The sequence below is a fragment of the Scyliorhinus torazame genome, chromosome 16 (genome assembly GCF_047496885.1).
Source record: "Scyliorhinus torazame isolate Kashiwa2021f chromosome 16, sScyTor2.1, whole genome shotgun sequence".
In the NCBI taxonomy this organism is placed as follows: Eukaryota; Metazoa; Chordata; class Chondrichthyes; order Carcharhiniformes; family Scyliorhinidae; genus Scyliorhinus; species Scyliorhinus torazame.
The window spans coordinates 74,382,240-74,402,418 of NC_092722.1; the positions used below are offsets into that span (position 1 = coordinate 74,382,240).

At 49.4% G+C, this 20,179-nt stretch overlaps 1 protein-coding gene across 3 annotated transcripts in view; it reads left to right on the forward strand.

The window, feature by feature from the left end:
* The window catches only part of LOC140392880 (rap1 GTPase-activating protein 1-like), a 297,081-nt gene that overhangs the window by 62,266 nt on the left and 214,636 nt on the right, over positions 1-20,179 (forward strand). For 2 of the 3 annotated variants that reach the window (XM_072478632.1, XM_072478633.1), the window contains exons 3-6: positions 13,596-13,631; positions 14,555-14,602; positions 15,834-15,872; positions 16,160-16,345. In XM_072478632.1, the coding sequence (XP_072334733.1) occupies positions 13,596-13,631; positions 14,555-14,602; positions 15,834-15,872; positions 16,160-16,345 (309 nt within the window). The remainder of the gene's footprint in view (positions 1-13,595; positions 13,632-14,554; positions 14,603-15,833; positions 15,873-16,159; positions 16,346-20,179) is intronic. The other variant, XM_072478634.1, reaches the window with a different exon arrangement.

Genomic DNA, 20,179 nt, shown 5'->3' on the forward strand with positions numbered 1-20,179 from the left:
ACACTCTGATACACCCACACTCCTCACTAACACTCTGATATATCCCACACCCCTCACTGTAACACTCTGATATATCCCACACCCCTCACTGTAACACTCTGATTTATCCCACACCCCTCACTGTAACACTCTGATATATCCCACACCCCTCACTGTAACAATCTGATACACCCACACACCTCATTGTAACTCTCTGATATACCCCACAGCCCTCACTGTAACACTCTGATATATCCCCCGCACCTCACTGGAACATTCTGATATACTCCACACCGCTCACCGTAACACTCTGATACATCCCACACTCCTTACTCTAACACTCTGATACATCCTACACTGTAACACTCTGATATACCCACACTCCTCACTGTAACAATCTGATATACCCCATACTCCTCACTGTAACTCTCTGATACATCCCATACCCCTGACTGTAACACTCTGATATACTCCACACCCCTGACTGTAACACTCTGATACATCCCACATCCCTCACTGTAACACTCTGATATATCCCACACCCCTCACTGTAACACTCTGATACACCCACACTCCTCACTAACACTCTGATATATCCCACACCCCTCACTGTAACAATCTGATACACCCACACACCTCATTGTAACTCTCTGATATACCCCACAGCCCTCACTGTAACACTCTGATATATCCCCCGCACCTCACTGGAACATTCTGATATACTCCACACCGCTCACCGTAACACTCTGATACATCCCACACTCCTTACTGTAACACTCTGATACATCCTACACTGTAACACTCTGATATACCCACACTCCTCACTGTAACAATCTGATATACCCCATACTCCTCACTGTAACGCTCTGATACATCCCATACCCCTGACTGTAACACTCTGATATACTCCACACCCCTGACTGTAACACTCTGATACATCCCACACCACTCACTGTAACACTCTGATATATCCCACACCCCTCACTGTAACACTCTGATATACCCCACACTCCTCACTGTAACACTCTGATATATCCCATACCCCTCACTGTAACACTGATATACTCCACACCCCTGACTGTAACACTCTGATATATCCCACACCCCTCACTGTAACACTCTGATATATCCCACACCCCTCACTGTAACACTCTGATATATCCCTCACCCCTCACTGTAACACTCTGATATATCCCACACCCCTCACTGTAACACACTGATATATCCCACACCCCTCACTGTAACACTCTGATAGATCCCATACCCCTCACTGTAACACTCTGATACATCCCATACCCCTCACTGTAACACTCTGATACATCCCATACTCCTCACTGTAACACTCTGATATACTCCACACCCCTGACTGTAACACTCTGATACATCCCACACCCCTCACTGTAACACTCTGATAGATCCCACACCCTTCACTGTAATACTCTGATAGATCCCACACCCCTCACTGTAACACTCTGATAGATCCCACACCCCTCACCGTAACACTCTGATATACTCCACACCCCTCAGTGCAACACTCTGATATATCCCACACTCCTCACTGTAACACTCTGATGCATCCACACTCCTTACTGTAACACTCTGATACATCCCACACCCCTCACTGTAACACTCTGATAAACCCCACACCCCTCACTGTAACACTCTGATATATTCTACACTGTAACACTTTGATATACCCACACTCCTCACGAACACTCTGATATATCCCACACCCCTCACTGTAACATTCTGATATATCCCACACCCCTCACTGTAACACTCTGATATATCCCACACCCCTCACTGTAACACTCTGATACACCCACACTCCTCACTAACACTCTGATATATCCCACACCCCTCACTGTAACACTCTGATACACCCACACTCCTCACTAACACTCTGATATATCCCACACCCCTCACTGTAACACTCTGATATATCCCACACGCCTCACTGTAACACTCTGATATATCCCACACCCCTCACTGTAACACTCTGATACACCCACACTCCTCACTAACACTCTGATATATCCCACACCCCTCAGTGTAACACTCTGATACACCCACACTCCTCACTAACACTCTGATATATCCCACACCCCTCACTGTAACACTCTGATATATCCCACACCCCTCACTGTAACACTCTGATTTATCCCACACCCCTCACTGTAACACTCTGATATATCCCACACCCCTCACTGTAACAATCTGATACACCCACACACCTCATTGTAACTCTCTGATATACCCCACAGCCCTCACTGTAACACTCTGATATATCCCCCGCACCTCACTGGAACATTCTGATATACTCCACACCGCTCACCGTAACACTCTGATACATCCCACACTCCTTACTCTAACACTCTGATACATCCTACACTGTAACACTCTGATATACCCACACTCCTCACTGTAACAATCTGATATACCCCATACTCCTCACTGTAACTCTCTGATACATCCCATACCCCTGACTGTAACACTCTGATATACTCCACACCCCTGACTGTAACACTCTGATACATCCCACACCCCTCACTGTAACACTCTGATATATCCCACACCCCTGACTGTAACACTCTGATATATCCCTCACCCCTCACTGTAACACTCTGATATATCCCACACCCCTCACTGAAACACACTGATATATCCAACACCCCTCACTGTAACACTCTGATAGATCCCATACCCCTCACTGTAACACTCTGATACATCCCATACCCCTCACTGTAACACTCTGATACATCCCATACTCCTCACTGTAACACTCTGATATACTCCACACCCCTGACTGTAACACTCTGATACATCCCACACCCCTCACTGTAACACTCTGATAGATCCCACACCCTTCACTGTAATACTCTGATAGATCCCACACCCCTCACTGTAACACTCTGATAGATCCCACACCCCTCACCGTAACACTCTGATATACTCCACACCCCTGATTGTAACACTCTGATACATCCCACACCCCTCACTGTAACGCTCTGATAGATCCCACACCCCTCAGTGTAACACTCTGATATATCCCACACCCCTCACTGGTACAATCTGATATACCCCACACCCCTCAGTGTAACAATCTGATATACCCCACACCCCTCAGTGTAACACTCTGATATACTCCACACCCCTCAGTGTAACACTCTGATATATCCCACACTCCTCACTGTAACACTCTGATATATCCCATACACCTCATTGTAACTCTCTGATATACCCCACACCCCTCACTGTAACACTCTGATATATCCCACACCCCTCACAGTAACACTCTGATATATCCCCCGCACCTCACTGGAACACTCTGATGTACTCCACATCGCTCACCGTAACACTCTGATACATCCCACACTCCTTACTGTAACACTCTGATACATCCTACACTGTACGACTCTGATATACCCACACTCCTCACTGTAACACTCTGATATACACCACACTCCTCACTGTAACACTCTGATATACCCCACACTCCTCACTGTAACACTCTGATATATCCCACACACCTCATTGTAACACTCTGATATATCCCCCGCACCTCACTGTAACTCTGATATACTCCACACCGCTCACCGTAACACTCTGATGCATCCACACTCCTTACTGAAACACTTTGATACATCCCACACCCCTCACTGTCACACTCTGATATACCCCACACCCCTCACTGTAACACTCTGATATATTCTACACTGTAACATTCTGATACACCCACACTCCTCACTAACACTCTGATATATCCCACACCCCTCACTGTAACACTCTGATACACCCACACTCCTCACTAACACTCTGATATATCCCACACCCCTCACTGTAATACTCTGATATATCCCACACCCCTCACTGTAACACTCTGATATATCCCACTTCCCTCACTGTAACACTCTGATATATCCCCCGCACCTCACTGTAACACTGTGATATATCCCACACTCCTCACTAACACTCTGATATATCCCACACCCCTCACTGTAACACTCTGATATATCCCACACCCCTCACTGTAACACTCTGATATATCCCACACCCCTCACTGTAACACTCTGATATATCCCACACCCCTCACTGTAACACTCTGATACACCCACACTCCTCACTAACACTCTGATATATCCCACACCCCTCACTGTAACAATCTGATACACCCACACACCTCATTGTAACTCTCTGATATACCCCACAGCCCTCACTGTAACACTCTGATATATCCCCCGCACCTCACTGGAACATTCTGATATACTCCACACCGCTCACCGTAACACTCTGATACATCCCACACTCCTTACTGTAACACTCTGATACATCCTACACTGTAACACTCTGATATACCCACACTCCTCACTGTAACAATCTGATATACCCCATACTCCTCACTGTAACGCTCTTATACATCCCATACCCCTGACTGTAACACTCTGATATACTCCACACCCCTGACTGTAACACTCTGATACATCCCACACCACTCACTGTAACACTCTGATATATCCCACACCCCTCACTGTAACACTCTGATATACCCCACACTCCTCACTGTAACACTCTGATATATCCCATACCCCTCACTGTAACACGCTGATATACTCCACACCCCTGACTGTAACAATCTGATATACCCCACACTACTCACTGTAACACTCTGATACATCCCATACCCCTCACTGTAACACTGATATACTCCACACCCCTGACTGTAACACTCTGATATATCCCTCACCCCTCACTGTAACACTCTGATATATCCCACACCCCTCACTGTAACACACTGATATATCCCACACCCCTCACTGTAACACTCTGATAGATCCCATACCCCTCACTGTAACACTCTGATACATCCCATACCCCTCACTGTAACACTCTGATACATCCCATACTCCTCACTGTAACACTCTGATATACTCCACACCCCTGACTGTAACACTCTGATACATCCCACACCCCTCACTGTAACACTCTGATAGATCCCACACCCTTCACTGTAATACTCTGGATAGATCCCACACCCCTCACTGTAACACTCTGATAGATCCCACACCCCTCACCGTAACACTCTGATATACTCCACACCCCTGATTGTAACACTCTGATACATCCCACACCCCTCGCTGTAACACTCTGATATATCCCACACCCCTCACTGTAACACTCTGATAGATCTTACACCCCTCACTTTAACACTCTGATATACTCCACTCCCCTCGCTGTAACACGCTGATATATCCCACACCCCTCACTGTAACACTCTGATAGATCCCACACCCCTCACTGTAACACTCTGATAGATCTCACACCCCTCACTGTAACACTCTGATATACTCCACTCCCCTCGCTGTAACACGCTGATATATCCCACACCCCTCACTGTAACACTCTGATATATCCCACACCCCTCACTGTAACACTCTGATATATCCCACACCCCTCACTGTAACACACTGATATATCCCACACCCCTCACTGTAACACTCTGATAGATCCCATACCCCTCACTGTAACACTCTGATACATCCCATACCCCTCACTGTAACACTCTGATACATCCCATACTCCTCACTGTAACACTCTGATATACTCCACACCCCTGACTGTAACACTCTGATACATCCCACACCCCTCACTGTAACACTCTGATAGATCCCACACCCTTCACTATAATACTCTGATAGATCCCACACCCCTCACTGTAACACTCTGATATACTCCACACCCCTGATTGTAACACTCTGATACATCCCACACCCCTCACTGTAACGCTCTGATAGATCCCACACCCCTCACTGTAACACTCTGATAGATCCCACACCCCTCACTGTAACATTCTGATATATCCCACACCCCTCACTGTAACACTCTGATAGATCTCACACCCCTCACTGTAACACTCTGATATACTCCACTCCCCTCGCTGTAACACGCTGATATATCCCACACCCCTCACTGTAACACTCTGATAGAACCCACACCCCTCACTGTAACACTCTGATAGATCTCACACCCCTCACTGTAACACTCAGATATACTCCACTCCCCTCGCTGTAACACGCTGATATATCCCACACCCCTCACTGTAACACTCTGATATGTCCCACACCCCTCACTGTAACACTCTAATATACTCCACATTCCTGACTGTAACACTCTGATACATCCCACACCCCTCACTGTAACACTCTGATATACTCCACACCCCTCACTGTACACTCTGATACATCCCACACCCCTCACTGTAACACTCTGATATACCCCATACCCCTCACTGTAACACTCCTATATACTCCACTCCCCTCACTGTAACACACTGATATATCCCACACCTCTCACTGTAACACTGATATATCCCACACCCCTCACTGTAACACACTGATATATCCCACACTCCTCACTGTAACACTCTGATATATCCCACACCCCTCACTGTAACACTCTGATATATCCCACACCCCTCACTGTAACACTCTGATATACTCCACACCCCTCACTGTAACACTCTGATATACCCCATACCCCTCACTGTAACACTCTGATATACTCCACTCCCCTCGCTGTAACACACTGATATATCCCACACCCCTCACTGTAACACTCTGATATACCCCACACCCCTCACTGTAACACTCTGATATACTCCACACCCCTGACTGTAACACTCTGATACATCCCACACCCCTCACTGTAACACTCTGATATACTCCACACCCCTCACTGTAACACTCTGATACATCCCACACCCCTCACTGTAGCACTCTGATATACCCCATACCCCTCACTGTAACACTCTGATATACTCCACTCCCCTCGCTGTAACACACTGATATATCCCACACCCCTCACTGTAACACTGATATATCCCACACCACTCACTGTAACACACTGATATATCCCACACCCCTCACTCTAACACTCTGATATACTCCACACCCCTGACTGTAACACTCTGATACATCCCACACCCCTCACTGTAACACTCTGATAGATCCCACACCCTTCACTGTAATACTCTGGATAGATCCCACACCCCTCACTGTAACACTCTGATAGATCCCACACCCCTCACCGTAACACTCTGATATACTCCACACCCCTGATTGTAACACTCTGATACATCCCACACCCCTCACTGTAACGCTCTGATAGATCCCACACACCTCACTGTAACATTCTGATAGATCCCACACCCCTCACTGTAACACTCTGATATATCCCACACCCCTCACTGTAACACTCTGATAGATCTTACACCCCTCACTTTAACACTCTGATATACTCCACTCCCCTCGCTGTAACACGCTGATATATCCCACACCCCTCACTGTAACACTCTGATAGATCCCACACCCCTCACTGTAACACTCTGATAGATCTCACACCCCTCACTGTAACACTCTGATATACTAAACTCCCCTCGCTGTAACACGCTGATATATCCCACACCCCTCACTGTAACACTCTGATATATCCCACACCCCTCACTGTAACACTCTGATATATCCCACACCCCTCACTGTAACACACTGATATATCCCACACCCCTCACTGTAACACTCTGATAGATCCCATACCCCTCACTGTAACACTCTGATACATCCCATACCCCTCACTGTAACACTCTGATACATCCCATACTCCTCACTGTAACACTCTGATATACTCCACACCCCTGACTGTAACACTCTGATACATCCCACACCCCTCACTGTAACACTCTGATAGATCCCACACCCTTCACTGTAATACTCTGATAGATCCCACACCCCTCACTGTAACACTCTGATAGATCCCACACCCCTCACCGTAACACTCTGATATACTCCACACCCCTGATTGTAACACTCTGATACATCCCACACCCCTCACTGTAACACTCTGATAGATCCCACACCCCTCACTGTAACATTCTGATATATCCCACACCCCTCACTGTAACACTCTGATAGATCTCACACCCCTCACTGTAACACTCTGATATACTCCACTCCCCTCGCTGTAACACGCTGATATATCCCACACCCCTCACTGTAACACTCTGATAGAACCCACACCCCTCACTGTAACACTCTGATAGATCTCACACCCCTCACTGTAACACTCAGATATACTCCACTCCCCTCGCTGTAACACGCTGATATATCCCACACCCCTCACTGTAACACTCTGATATATCCCACACCCCTCACTGTAACACTCTAATATACTCCACATTCCTGACTGTAACACTCTGATACATCCCACACCCCTCACTGTAACACTCTGATATACTCCACACCCCTCACTGTACACTCTGATACATCCCACACCCCTCACTGTAACACTTCTGATATACCCCATACCCCTCACTGTAACACTCCTATATACTCCACTCCCCTCACTGTAACACACTGATATATCCCACACCTCTCACTGTAACACTGATATATCCCACACCCCTCACTGTAACACACTGATATATCCCACACTCCTCACTGTAACACTCTGATATATCCCACACCCCTCACTGTAACACTCTGATATATCCCACACCCCTCACTGTAACACTCTGATATACTCCACACCCCTCACTGTAACACTCTGATATACCCCATACCCCTCACTGTAACACTCTGATATACTCCACTCCCCTCGCTGTAACACACTGATATATCCCACACCCCTCACTGTAACACTCTGATATACCCCACACCCCTCACTGTAACACTCTGATATACTCCACACCCCTGACTGTAACACTCTGATACATCCCACACCCCTCACTGTAACACTCTGATATACTCCACACCCCTCACTGTAACACTCTGATACATCCCACACCCCTCACTGTAGCACTCTGATATACCCCATACCCCTCACTGTAACACTCTGATATACTCCACTCCCCTCGCTGTAACACACTGATATATCCCACACCCCTCACTGTAACACTGATATATCCCACACCACTCACTGTAACACACTGATATATCCCACACCCCTCACTCTAACACTCTGATATACTCCACACCCATCACTGTATTACTCTGATATATCCCACACCCCTCACTGTAACACTGATATATCCCACACCCCTCACTGTAACACACTAATATATCCCACACTCCTCATTGTAACACTCTGATGCATCCCATACCCCTGACTGTAACACTCTGATATACTCCACACCCCTCACTGTAACACTCTGATGCATCCCACACCCCTCACTGTAACACTCTGATATACCCCATACCCCTCACTGTAACACTCTGATGCATCCCACACTCCTCACTGTAACACTCTGATATACTCCACACCCCTCACTGTAACACACTGATATACCCACACCCCTCTCTGTAAGACTCTGATGCATCCCACACTCCTCACTGTAACACTCAGATATACCCCACACCCCTCACTGTAACACACTGATATATCCCACACTCCTCACTGTAACACTCTGATATATCCCACACCCCTCACTGTAACACTCTGATATATCCCACACCCCTCACTGTAACACTCTGATATACTCCACACCCCTCACTGTGACACTCTGATATACCCCATACCACTCACTGTAACACTCTGATATACTCCACTCCCTTCGCTGTAACACACTGATATATCCCACACCCCTCACTGTAACACTCTGATATATCCCACACCCCTCACTGTAACACTCTAATATACTCCACACCCCTGACTGTAACACTCTGATACATCCCACAACCCTCACTGTAACACTCTGATATACTCCACACCCCTCACTGTAACACTCTGATACATCCCACACCCCTCACTGTAGCACTCTGATATACCCCATACCCCTCACTGTAACACTCTGATATACTCCACTCCCCTCGCTGTAACACACTGATATATCCCACACCCCTCACTGTAACACTGATATATCCCACACCCCTCACTGTAACACACTGATATATCCCACACCCCTCACTGTAACACTCTGATATACTCCACACCCATCACTGTAATACTCTGATATATCCCACACCCCTCACTGTAACACACTAATATATCCCACACTCCTCATTGTAACACTCTGATGCATCCCATACCCCTTACTGTAACACTCTGATATACCCCACACCCCTCACTGTAACACTCTGATATACTCCACACCCCTCAATGTAACACTCTGATATACCCGACACCCCTCACTGTAACACTCTGATATACTCCACAGCCCTCACTGTAACACTCTGATGCATCCCACACCCCTCACTGTAACACTCTGATATACCCCATACCCCTCACTGTAACACTCTGAAATACTCCACTCCCCTCGCTGTAACACTCTGATGCATCCCACACTCCTCACTGTAACACTCTGATATACTCCACACCCCTCACTGTAACACTCTGATATATCCCACACCCCTCACTGTAACACTTTGATATATCCCACACCCCTCACTGTAACACTCTGATATACTCCACACCCCTCACTGTAACACACTGATATACCCACACCCCTCACTGTAACACTCTGATATCCCACACCCCTCACTGTAACACTCAGATATACCCCACACCCCTCACTGTAACACTCTGATATACCCCACACCCCTCACTGTTACACCCTGATATACCCACACCCCTCATTGTAACACTCTGATATCCCACACCCCTCACTGTAACACTCAGATATACCCCACACCCCTCACTGTAACACTCTGATATACCCCACACCCCTCACTGTTACACCCTGATATACCCACACCCCTCATTGTAACACTCTGATATACCCCACACCCCTCACTGTAACACTCTGATATACCCCACTGTAATACTCTGATATATTCTACACTGTAACACTCTGATATACTCCACACCCCTCACTGTAACACTCTGATGCACCCCACACTCCTCACCGTAACACTGATATATCCCACACCCCTCACTGTAACACCCTGATATACCCCACACCCTTCATTGTAACACTCTGATATACCCCACACTCCTCACTGTAACACTCTGATATAGTCCACACCCCTCACTGTAACACTCTGATATACCCCACACCCCTCATTGTAACACTCTGATATACCCCACACTCCTCACAGTAACACTCTGATATACCCCACACCCTTCATTGTAACACACTGATATACCCCACACTCCTCACTGTAACACTCTGATATACCCCACACTCCTCACAGTAACACTCTGATATACCCCACACCCTTCATTGTAACACACTGATATACCCCACACTCCTCACTGTAACACTCTGATATATCCCACACTCCTCACAGTAACACTCTGATATATCCCACACCCCTCACTGTAACACTCTGATATATCCCACACCCCTCACTGTAACACTCTGATATACCCGACACACCTCACTGTAACACTCTGATATATCCCACACCCCTCACTGTAACACACTGATATACCCCACACCCCTCACTGTAACATTCTGATATATCCCACACCCCTCACTGTAACACTCAGATATATCCCACACCCCTCGCTGTAACACTCTGATATATCCCACATCCCTCACTGTAACACACTTATATATCCCACACCCCTCATTGTAACACTCTGATATACCCCACATCCCTCGCTGTAACACTCTGATATATCCCACACTCCTCAATGTAACACTCTGATATACCCCACACCCCTCACTGTAACACTCTGATATATCCCACACCCCTCACTGTAAGACTCTGATGCATCCCACACTCCTCACTGTAACACTCTGATATACCCCACACCGCTCACTGTAACACTCTGATATATCCCACTCCCCTCACTGTAAGACTCTGATGCATCCCACACTCCTCACTGTAACACACTGATACATCCCACACCCCTCACTGTAACACTCTGATATACCCCACACTCCTCACTGTAACACTCTGATATACTCCACACCCCTCACTGTAACACTCTGATACACCCCACACCCCTCACTGTAACACTCTGATATACCCCACACTCCTCACTGTAACACACTGATATATCCCACACCCCACACTGTAACACTCTGATATACCCCACACCCCTCACTGTAACACTCTGATATACTCCACACCCCTCACTGTAACACACTGATATATCCCACACCCCTCACTGTAACACTCTGATATACTCCACACCCCTCACTGTAACACTCTGATATACTCCACACCCCTCACTGTAACACACTGATATATCCCACACCCCTCACTGTAACACTCTGATATACTCCACACCCCTCACTGTAACACTCTGATATACTCCACACCCCTCACTGTAACACACTGATATATCCCACACCCCTCACTATAAGACTCTGATATACTCCACACCGCTCACTGTAACACTCTGATATACTCCACACCCCTCACTGTAACACACTGATATATCTCACACCCCTCACTGTAACACTCTGATATATCCCACACCCCTCACTGTAACACTCTGATATATCCCACACCCCTCACTGTAACACACTGATATATCTCACACCCCTCACTGTAACACACTGATATATCTCACACCCCTCACTGTAACACTCTGATATATCCCACACCCCTCACTGTAACACTCTGATATACTCCACACCCCTCACTGTAACACTCTGATATACTCCACACTCCTCACTGTAACACTCTGATATATCCCACACCCCTCACTGTAACACTCTGATATATCCTGTTGTGTTCTGTGAACTTGCCTTTGCAATGATTCATACAGAACTGTTGGTGACTTAACTAGAATGTAGATTTATTGATTAACACGTGGAAAAGTAACAAACAAAATACCAGACGAAGTTACTATTTGAGTTTTGTGAACTCTCCTTGAATTACCCTCTGTGCGACTGGCCTTACTGCCAACTGGCGAGAGCCGGAAGTTACATGACCGATGTCTGACATCACCAGCTGGTTGGAGGTCGCATTGCTAACTATATACAATATTATTCACCGGCATATCACCACATATCCCAGATATATCAACAGCCTGATATAGAGCACAACCCTCACTGGATTACTGTGTTATATCCCACACCCCTCACTATGATACTCTGATATTCCTCACACCGCTCACTGTAACATTCTGATATACCCAACATGCCTCAATGTAACACTCAGATATACCCCACACCCCTCACTGTAACACTCTGATATACCCCACACCCCTCACTGTAACACTCTGATATATCCCAGACCCCTCACTGTAACACTCAGATATAAGCCACACCCCTCACTGTAACACACTGATATATCCCACACCCCTCACTGTAACACTCTGATATACCCAACATGCCTCAATGTAACACTCAGATATACCCCACACCCCTCACTGTAACACTCAGATATACCCCACACCCCTCACTGTAACACACTGATATATCCCACACCCCTCACTGTAACACACTGATATATCCCACACCCCTCACTGTAACACTCAGATATACCCCACACCCCTCACTGTAACACACTGATATATCCCACACCCCTCACTGTAACACACTGATATATCCCACACCACTCACTGTAACACTCAGATATACCCCACACCACTCACTGTAACACTCAGATATACCCCACACCCCTCACTGTAACGCGCTCACTGATATATCTTGATTTTTCTTTTCACAGACTGAAGACTTGTTTGAATTCATTGAGAAGATGCAGGTAATCCACCCGCATGCTTCCAGTTGCTCTGTCAGATCATTAGCTGGGGGGTCACTGGACAGGGAGCAGGATCAGGGTCCTGGGCTGAATCACCCCCCTCTCTAAAACAGTTGATGCACGATCAATTGCACAAAGACTAAAGTTGGGTACAACTGTGGCTTTATTACAGTCAGATGCGAGGCCTCCTGCTGCAGCTGGCGAAATGGCAGGGCGCTGGAGGTCATGCATATTTATACAGTTCTCCCTGGGCGGAGCCAGCCGGCAGGGGCTACCGGCGAACCTGTAGTGCAGGTCCTACCTTACATCTCCTATTACAGTGATTCACTACAACAGTGGTCACTTGACTGGAATCAGGAGCAAGAATCTGTGCTGATTCAGCTCTTTCCCAATCCCAGGGATCACTGTACAGGGATCAGGAGCAGGAATGCAGGCTGATTCAACCAACCCCCTCCCCCTAACCCGGGGGTGACTGGACAGGAATCACCAGCAAGAATCCAGGCTAATTCACCCCCGTCGACAACCCAGGAATCAGTGTACACAGATCAGGAGCCTGAATCCGGCCTACTTCACCCCTCCCTAACCCAGGGGTCTCTAGACAGGGATCAGGAGCAGGGAGGCTGTCTGTCTTGAGTCACAACTGAGAAGGGTGATGCTGAAGGGATGAACGGCTGAAAAACCCTCTCTAGATTTGCTTATGGCGTTTGACGATGAGAGCCAGGGGATATATTAGATCAGTGAGAGCTTGAGGAAGAGAATCATTGAGTTGTGTGTGTTCAGGAAGGGAGAGGATAAATGCGTAGTTGGTAAGGTTTGTCTGATAGGTGGAGTTGGCAGATTTAGAATGTAGCAATGGCACACACAGCATTAACCTTCTGCTCGGAAACCGTTGATGATAGTCTTGGGTTTTTTGATCTATTTCTCAGGGCACTCGATTGGAGGAGCAAAGATGTTCACTGCCGCAACTTCAGAAGGTACAATCCAAATTCCTCCTCCTTTACATGACCCCAGTCTCCCCTTCGCCAATTTCCTATTGTCTCCGCCCATCCTCAACCCATCTTTCTCTACCTCTACTCTGACCCCAGTCAATCACTAAAAATCTTCCCCAAAACTACATTTATACAAAGAAACATAGACAAAATAGGAGCAGGAGGAGGCCATTCGGCCCCTCAAGCCCGTTCCGTGATTCATTATGATCATGGCTGATCATCCAACTCAATAGCCTAATCCCGCTTTCCCCCAATAGAAACATACAAAAAATACAGATGAATGTCTGAATTAGGAGCAGGAGTAGGCCATTCGACCTATCAAGCCTGCACTTCCAATCGATTAGATCATAGCTGATCTGGGTGTTGCCTCAACTCCACTGTCCGCCTGTCCCCCATAATCCTTCACTCCCTTGTTGACCAAAAATCTGTCTAGCTCAGTATTGTATATATTAAATTACCCAACCTCCATTGCTCTCTGGGGGAGAGAGTTCCACAGACTAACATCCCAATGAGTATAGCCTCAAATATACAACAATTCTGTGCAAGAAAATTCCACAGACTCATGACCCTGTGAGAGAAAATAATCTCCTCATCTGCGGCTCACAGGGAGGCCCCCTACTTTTAAACTGTGTCCCCTCATTCAAAATTTCATGCCCCTTCCCCCCCCACCCCCACGATGGGGAAACGTCCTCTCAGCATTCACCCTGTCAACTCCCCTCAGGACCTTACATATTTCAATAAGATCATGGGCTTGATCCTCTGGTCCCTGAGTCACATGTTTCTCGATGGCATGTCATTCGCTGGTGGCGGGATTCTATCTTCTCATCACTTGACAATGGGATTTCCCATTGAAGCAACTGATAGCGGAAGAAGAGAATCCCTATAGCCGGAGAATTCCGATTCACCTCTCATTCTTCTACAGTCCAATGGATGACAGGTTCAACCTCTCCAACCTCTCCACTCCTCACCAACCTCTCCACTCCTCACCCATCCCCTTTCCCTTCTGTCTTCTTCTTCATGCCTTTCCAAAACCGCACATGCTAAGAACCTTCAACAGACTGGCATCTTTCTCCTATGCCCTTCACGCCCTGCTATACTCTAATTAATTTATGTGTGTGTCGGAAGAGCAGGGGGAGCGTGTTGGAGAGTTTATGTGAGGAGGGGAGTGTGTGTTGGAGGGTGTGATAAATCACTGTTAATCTTTTTTAACTTTCAGCGGGAGTTTGAGAACTTCTCGCGTCCCAGTATTCAGGAGGTATGTGAATTCTCTTTTTTGCAGTTTTACCCTCTGATTCTTGCTCTATCCCTCACTCCCTCTGTCCCTTTCTCTCTGTCTCTTTTCCCTGCATCTCTGTCTGCCACTCTCTGATTCTCACTCCCTCTCTCATTTGCAAGCTCTCACTCTCTCTGCTTCTCCCCCTCTCTCTCTGTCCCTTTCTCTCTCTCTGGCTCTCTTTCTCTGTTCCTCTGTCTCTCTCCCTCTGTTTTTTGTTGATTGATTGCACACTGTCGCTGACCATATCTCTGTCTCCTGTTCTGGAGGTTTTCGAATGGGGGCCTCCTTACCCTCTCATTGTCCTTCCTCTGACTGGGGGATATTGGATTGAAGGGACATGTGGTGTTGAACCAGTTAGTGTGGAGGAAGATCCCGATTCCCTGCCTGCCTCCAGGCTGCTGGTCGAGGGTGAACGGACTGCGACACTCTACCGGAGACACTTTCTGGGGAAGGTAAGATATTGCTTTGTGGTAACTTGAGACCACAAAGTAGGTATTCAGTTGTGTTGTTTAAAAGAAGGAACTGCTTTACATAAATACATTGTGGTGAATGTAAATCCAGTTAATTCACCAGTTATGTTCTATGTTATTAACCCTGTGGGTTTTATCTGTGGGCCATTGTGTGGCTTCACCCACAGGGGGAGATGTTGGAGGATGTTGGAGCATGTACGGGCTCCACCTATGGCTCCGCCCCTTTGAAGGAGTATAAGAGTAGCTGGCCTGTGGGACTGTCCTCAGTATGTACCAGTCGCAGGCAGGCAAAGTTGATAGTTAATTAAAACCACTGTTTTACTCCGACACGAGTCCTTGAGTGAATTGATGGTCGCATCATGCATAATGAAGTTTAACAATAACAGTAACTCAGCAGTGCTATAGTAACAGTAATGACGATGAAAACATAGTAAAAACAGGTCACCCACTTGCAGACTGAAAAGCCCGCCAAAACCCGCACATGCTAAGAACCTTCAACAGATGCCAGTAAAACAACTACATCAGAGAAAGGATTAAAAGAACACTCTGTACTCAAAATAATACTCTGTAACAGTCCTGGTCAGCTGGAAAAGAGCGGCACATGGAAGGGTGGGTTTCATTGTGCCTCAGGACCATCACGCCTGTTATAACCCTCATGGTGGTCACTGCATCAGGACTATCAGATTCCCTGTGATCTCCACTGAACATGAGCTCCCCAGGTAATGAAGGGTCGAGGCTTCCTCTTAACGGGTGGTTAGATCACTGGTATAAAATCCCGACCTGGGTGTAGGTTGAGAAGGGAGACCTTTGGCAAGTGGAGATCTTGTATATCGTAAATAAAGCCTAACCTATGTTTCCTACCTGCTTGGTCAATGGGTGCTGGTTTAGCAGATTCCACAAAGCCCCTTCCCCGCTCGCCGACCAAAACAAGGGGCTGAATTCTCCCAAAATGAGGCTACGTGTTGACGCCATCGTGAAAACCATCGAGTTTCACGACGGCGTCATCGAGTCCACAGGTGGAGCGATTCAACCGCTCCCAAGGGGCTAGCACGGGCGCATCGCGAAACGCCCGACGAACCGGCCGCCGATTCGCCGGCTCCGTCATTGACCCGAAGTCGCGGCTGCACTGAATAACTTCCCCCTCACACACACCGCGTCACAGGCAAGATGGCCGCCAGGAGAGCAGCGGCGCGATTACGGGACGGCAAACTTGAGAGCCTCCTGGACGCCGTGGAGGAGAAGAGACTGGTGTTGTATCCCGGGCCGGGACGGAGGACAGCAGGCACCATCGTTCGCCGTGCCTGGGCAGAGCTGGCAGCCGTCGTCAGCGCTGTCAGTGAGGTGGCCCGGACTGCAAATCAGTGCGGAAAAAAGCTGCACAACCTCCTCAGGGCAGCCAGGGTGAGTACCCAACACTGTGCCCCAGGCACAAACCCCCCTACCCCCCACATCCCACATACATGTGATCGCCCCTCCCCCCCCTCCAGGGGAACGGTCCCACCCCCACCCTGACCCACATGGCTGCACCCACCCATGCCAGCCGCAATGGGCGGGTGCTCTGTGCACTAATACCATCAGAGACCCAACCCCTGGGCCGCATGCACCGGGCTGTCTAACACTGTTGCTGTTTGTGTTTGCACCCCCCCCCCCCCCCCCCGCATCCCCAGGAGAAGTCTGCGCATAACCGCCGGGAGCGGGAGAAGACCGGAGGGGGGACCGGAAGACCGGTGTCCCCTCACCGTGACCGAGCAGAGGGCACTAGACATTGTCGGCGGGCCGGAGGAGAGGGAGGTCGCCGATGCGGAGGTCGGAGGCACGCCACCAATTGAGACCCCCCCTGCCTGGTTGCGGGTTCCAACGACACATGTGTGCCCACCCCAACCCCCCTCATCCCCCACCCCAATCCCCCCTCCCCCCACACACAACAGGCCTCACCAACTCACGCCTCACCCCCATCCGCTGTCTTGTGTCTCACTGGACCATCTGGGGCCCTCCGCCTCCAGCCAGGGCCAGTGCCCCCCAGGAACCCAAGCACCGATGGGGAGAGCAGCCAGAGCACCAGCCCTCTGCCTGAGATGAGCTAGGAGACCACTACCCAGGGAACAGACACACAGGAGACCACTACCCAGGGGACAGACACACAGGGGACAGACACACAGGAGACCACGACCCAGGCGACCTCGGACTTCGGGTCGGATGAGGACATTGACTATCCGTCACCACTATCTCCTACACCCCACCATCTCAGAGACTATCACCTCGGTTGGGCTATTTAGTGAGGCGGCTTCTGGTACACTCACTGGTGCGCACCACACAGCCATGCCAGTGCAGCAGGTGGAGTTAGGAGCAGCCGAGGGGCCGGACTGTCGGGGGACAGCAACCAGCTGCCGCCCAGACGGGTCCCAGGCTCCTGGAAGATCCAGTCCCACCCACAGTGCAGGTGCAGGCAGAGACCCAGGGACTAGAGGAGGAGATGACGGCCGGCTTCCAGCACCTGCAGGGGCAGCTGGAAGAGTCCATCCGCGGGCAGGAGCAGGGAGTCGGTCATGAGTGCCACCCAGGCCGAAACTTCACGTGTGGCGTTTGCGGTGGAGGGAATGGGGGTGACGGTGTCGGACATGGGTCACGTTATGCAAGGCCGGGGGCATTCCGTGCAGGCGGGGGCCGTGGCCCATGACAGGGCTGCCCGCTCACAGGCAACCATGTGCCAGAGCCAGCTGCAGATTGCAGCGGCGCTCCTCAGCATAGCCCAGTTACAGTAGGCCAAGGCTGAGAGCATCGGCGCCATGGCCGGCGTTGCACAGACCTAGAGGGAGGTGGTGCAGTCATAGACTGATGTCGCCCATTCCCTGTGCTCCATGGCCGCTAACATACAGACACTTGTCGATACCAGAGCGGGCATCCAGGCCTGGCAACGCCAGGTGTCGGGGGGGCCTCGCTGGATGGCTCCGCTTGCACCCCAGTCCCATGGAGAAGCCCGGGGGTCATCAGGCACCCGAAGGCCGAGGAGGTGCTGGGGCCTATGCTGGTGACCTTCTGTAGGGGAGGCCCCGGAACACCGCAGCACCTCGGACTCCCCCCACCCTCCCCCACCCTCCTGTCGCCAGCGGGCAGAACATGGCGGCATCACACCACCTGGGACGTCCGAGGAGCAGCCGGGCCCATCCAGCCCTGGCCACCCCAGGAGACGTGCGCCAACTGGGACGCTTGTCGCAGGTCAGGAGTCACAGCAGTCCACCTCCACTCCTGCTGTACCGTCTGGGGAACCACCTCGGCGTAGTGTTAGGGCCTGTAAGGCCAGAAAGCTAGATGCCAGTTAAGTTGGCACAGGTGCAGGGCACAGTTTAGTTATAGGGGCTAGGGCACAGACTGTATATACCTCTTCACATTAAACACCTGTTATCACCGTTGAAACCTGCCTCTGTGCTCTGTCTGATGGGTGTGGGGGTGGGGTGGTCAGCAATGGCCACTGGGGGTGAGGGTGGTGGACGAGTGAGGCCCAGTGGGTGGGCCATGCAGCCCCCCCCCCCCCGACCCCCCCGACCGTCCCCATCACCCCCTCCCCAGCTATTTGACAGGACCGTGTGATGGACTGGGCAAGCTCGCATGCAGGGATCACCCAGATCGAAGGTGCTACTGTGGGCATGAGTCAGGGCATTGTCTAACGATGTAGAGCACGGAACACATCGCAGACCCGCTGTCATCATCCTCCATCCCATGGACCAGACCGCTGTCACTGCCAACTCAGTGCCCCCAGTTCGTAGCACCGCAGGTATATATAATGGAGGGGGGGCATGTATGCGGGTGGTTCAGTGG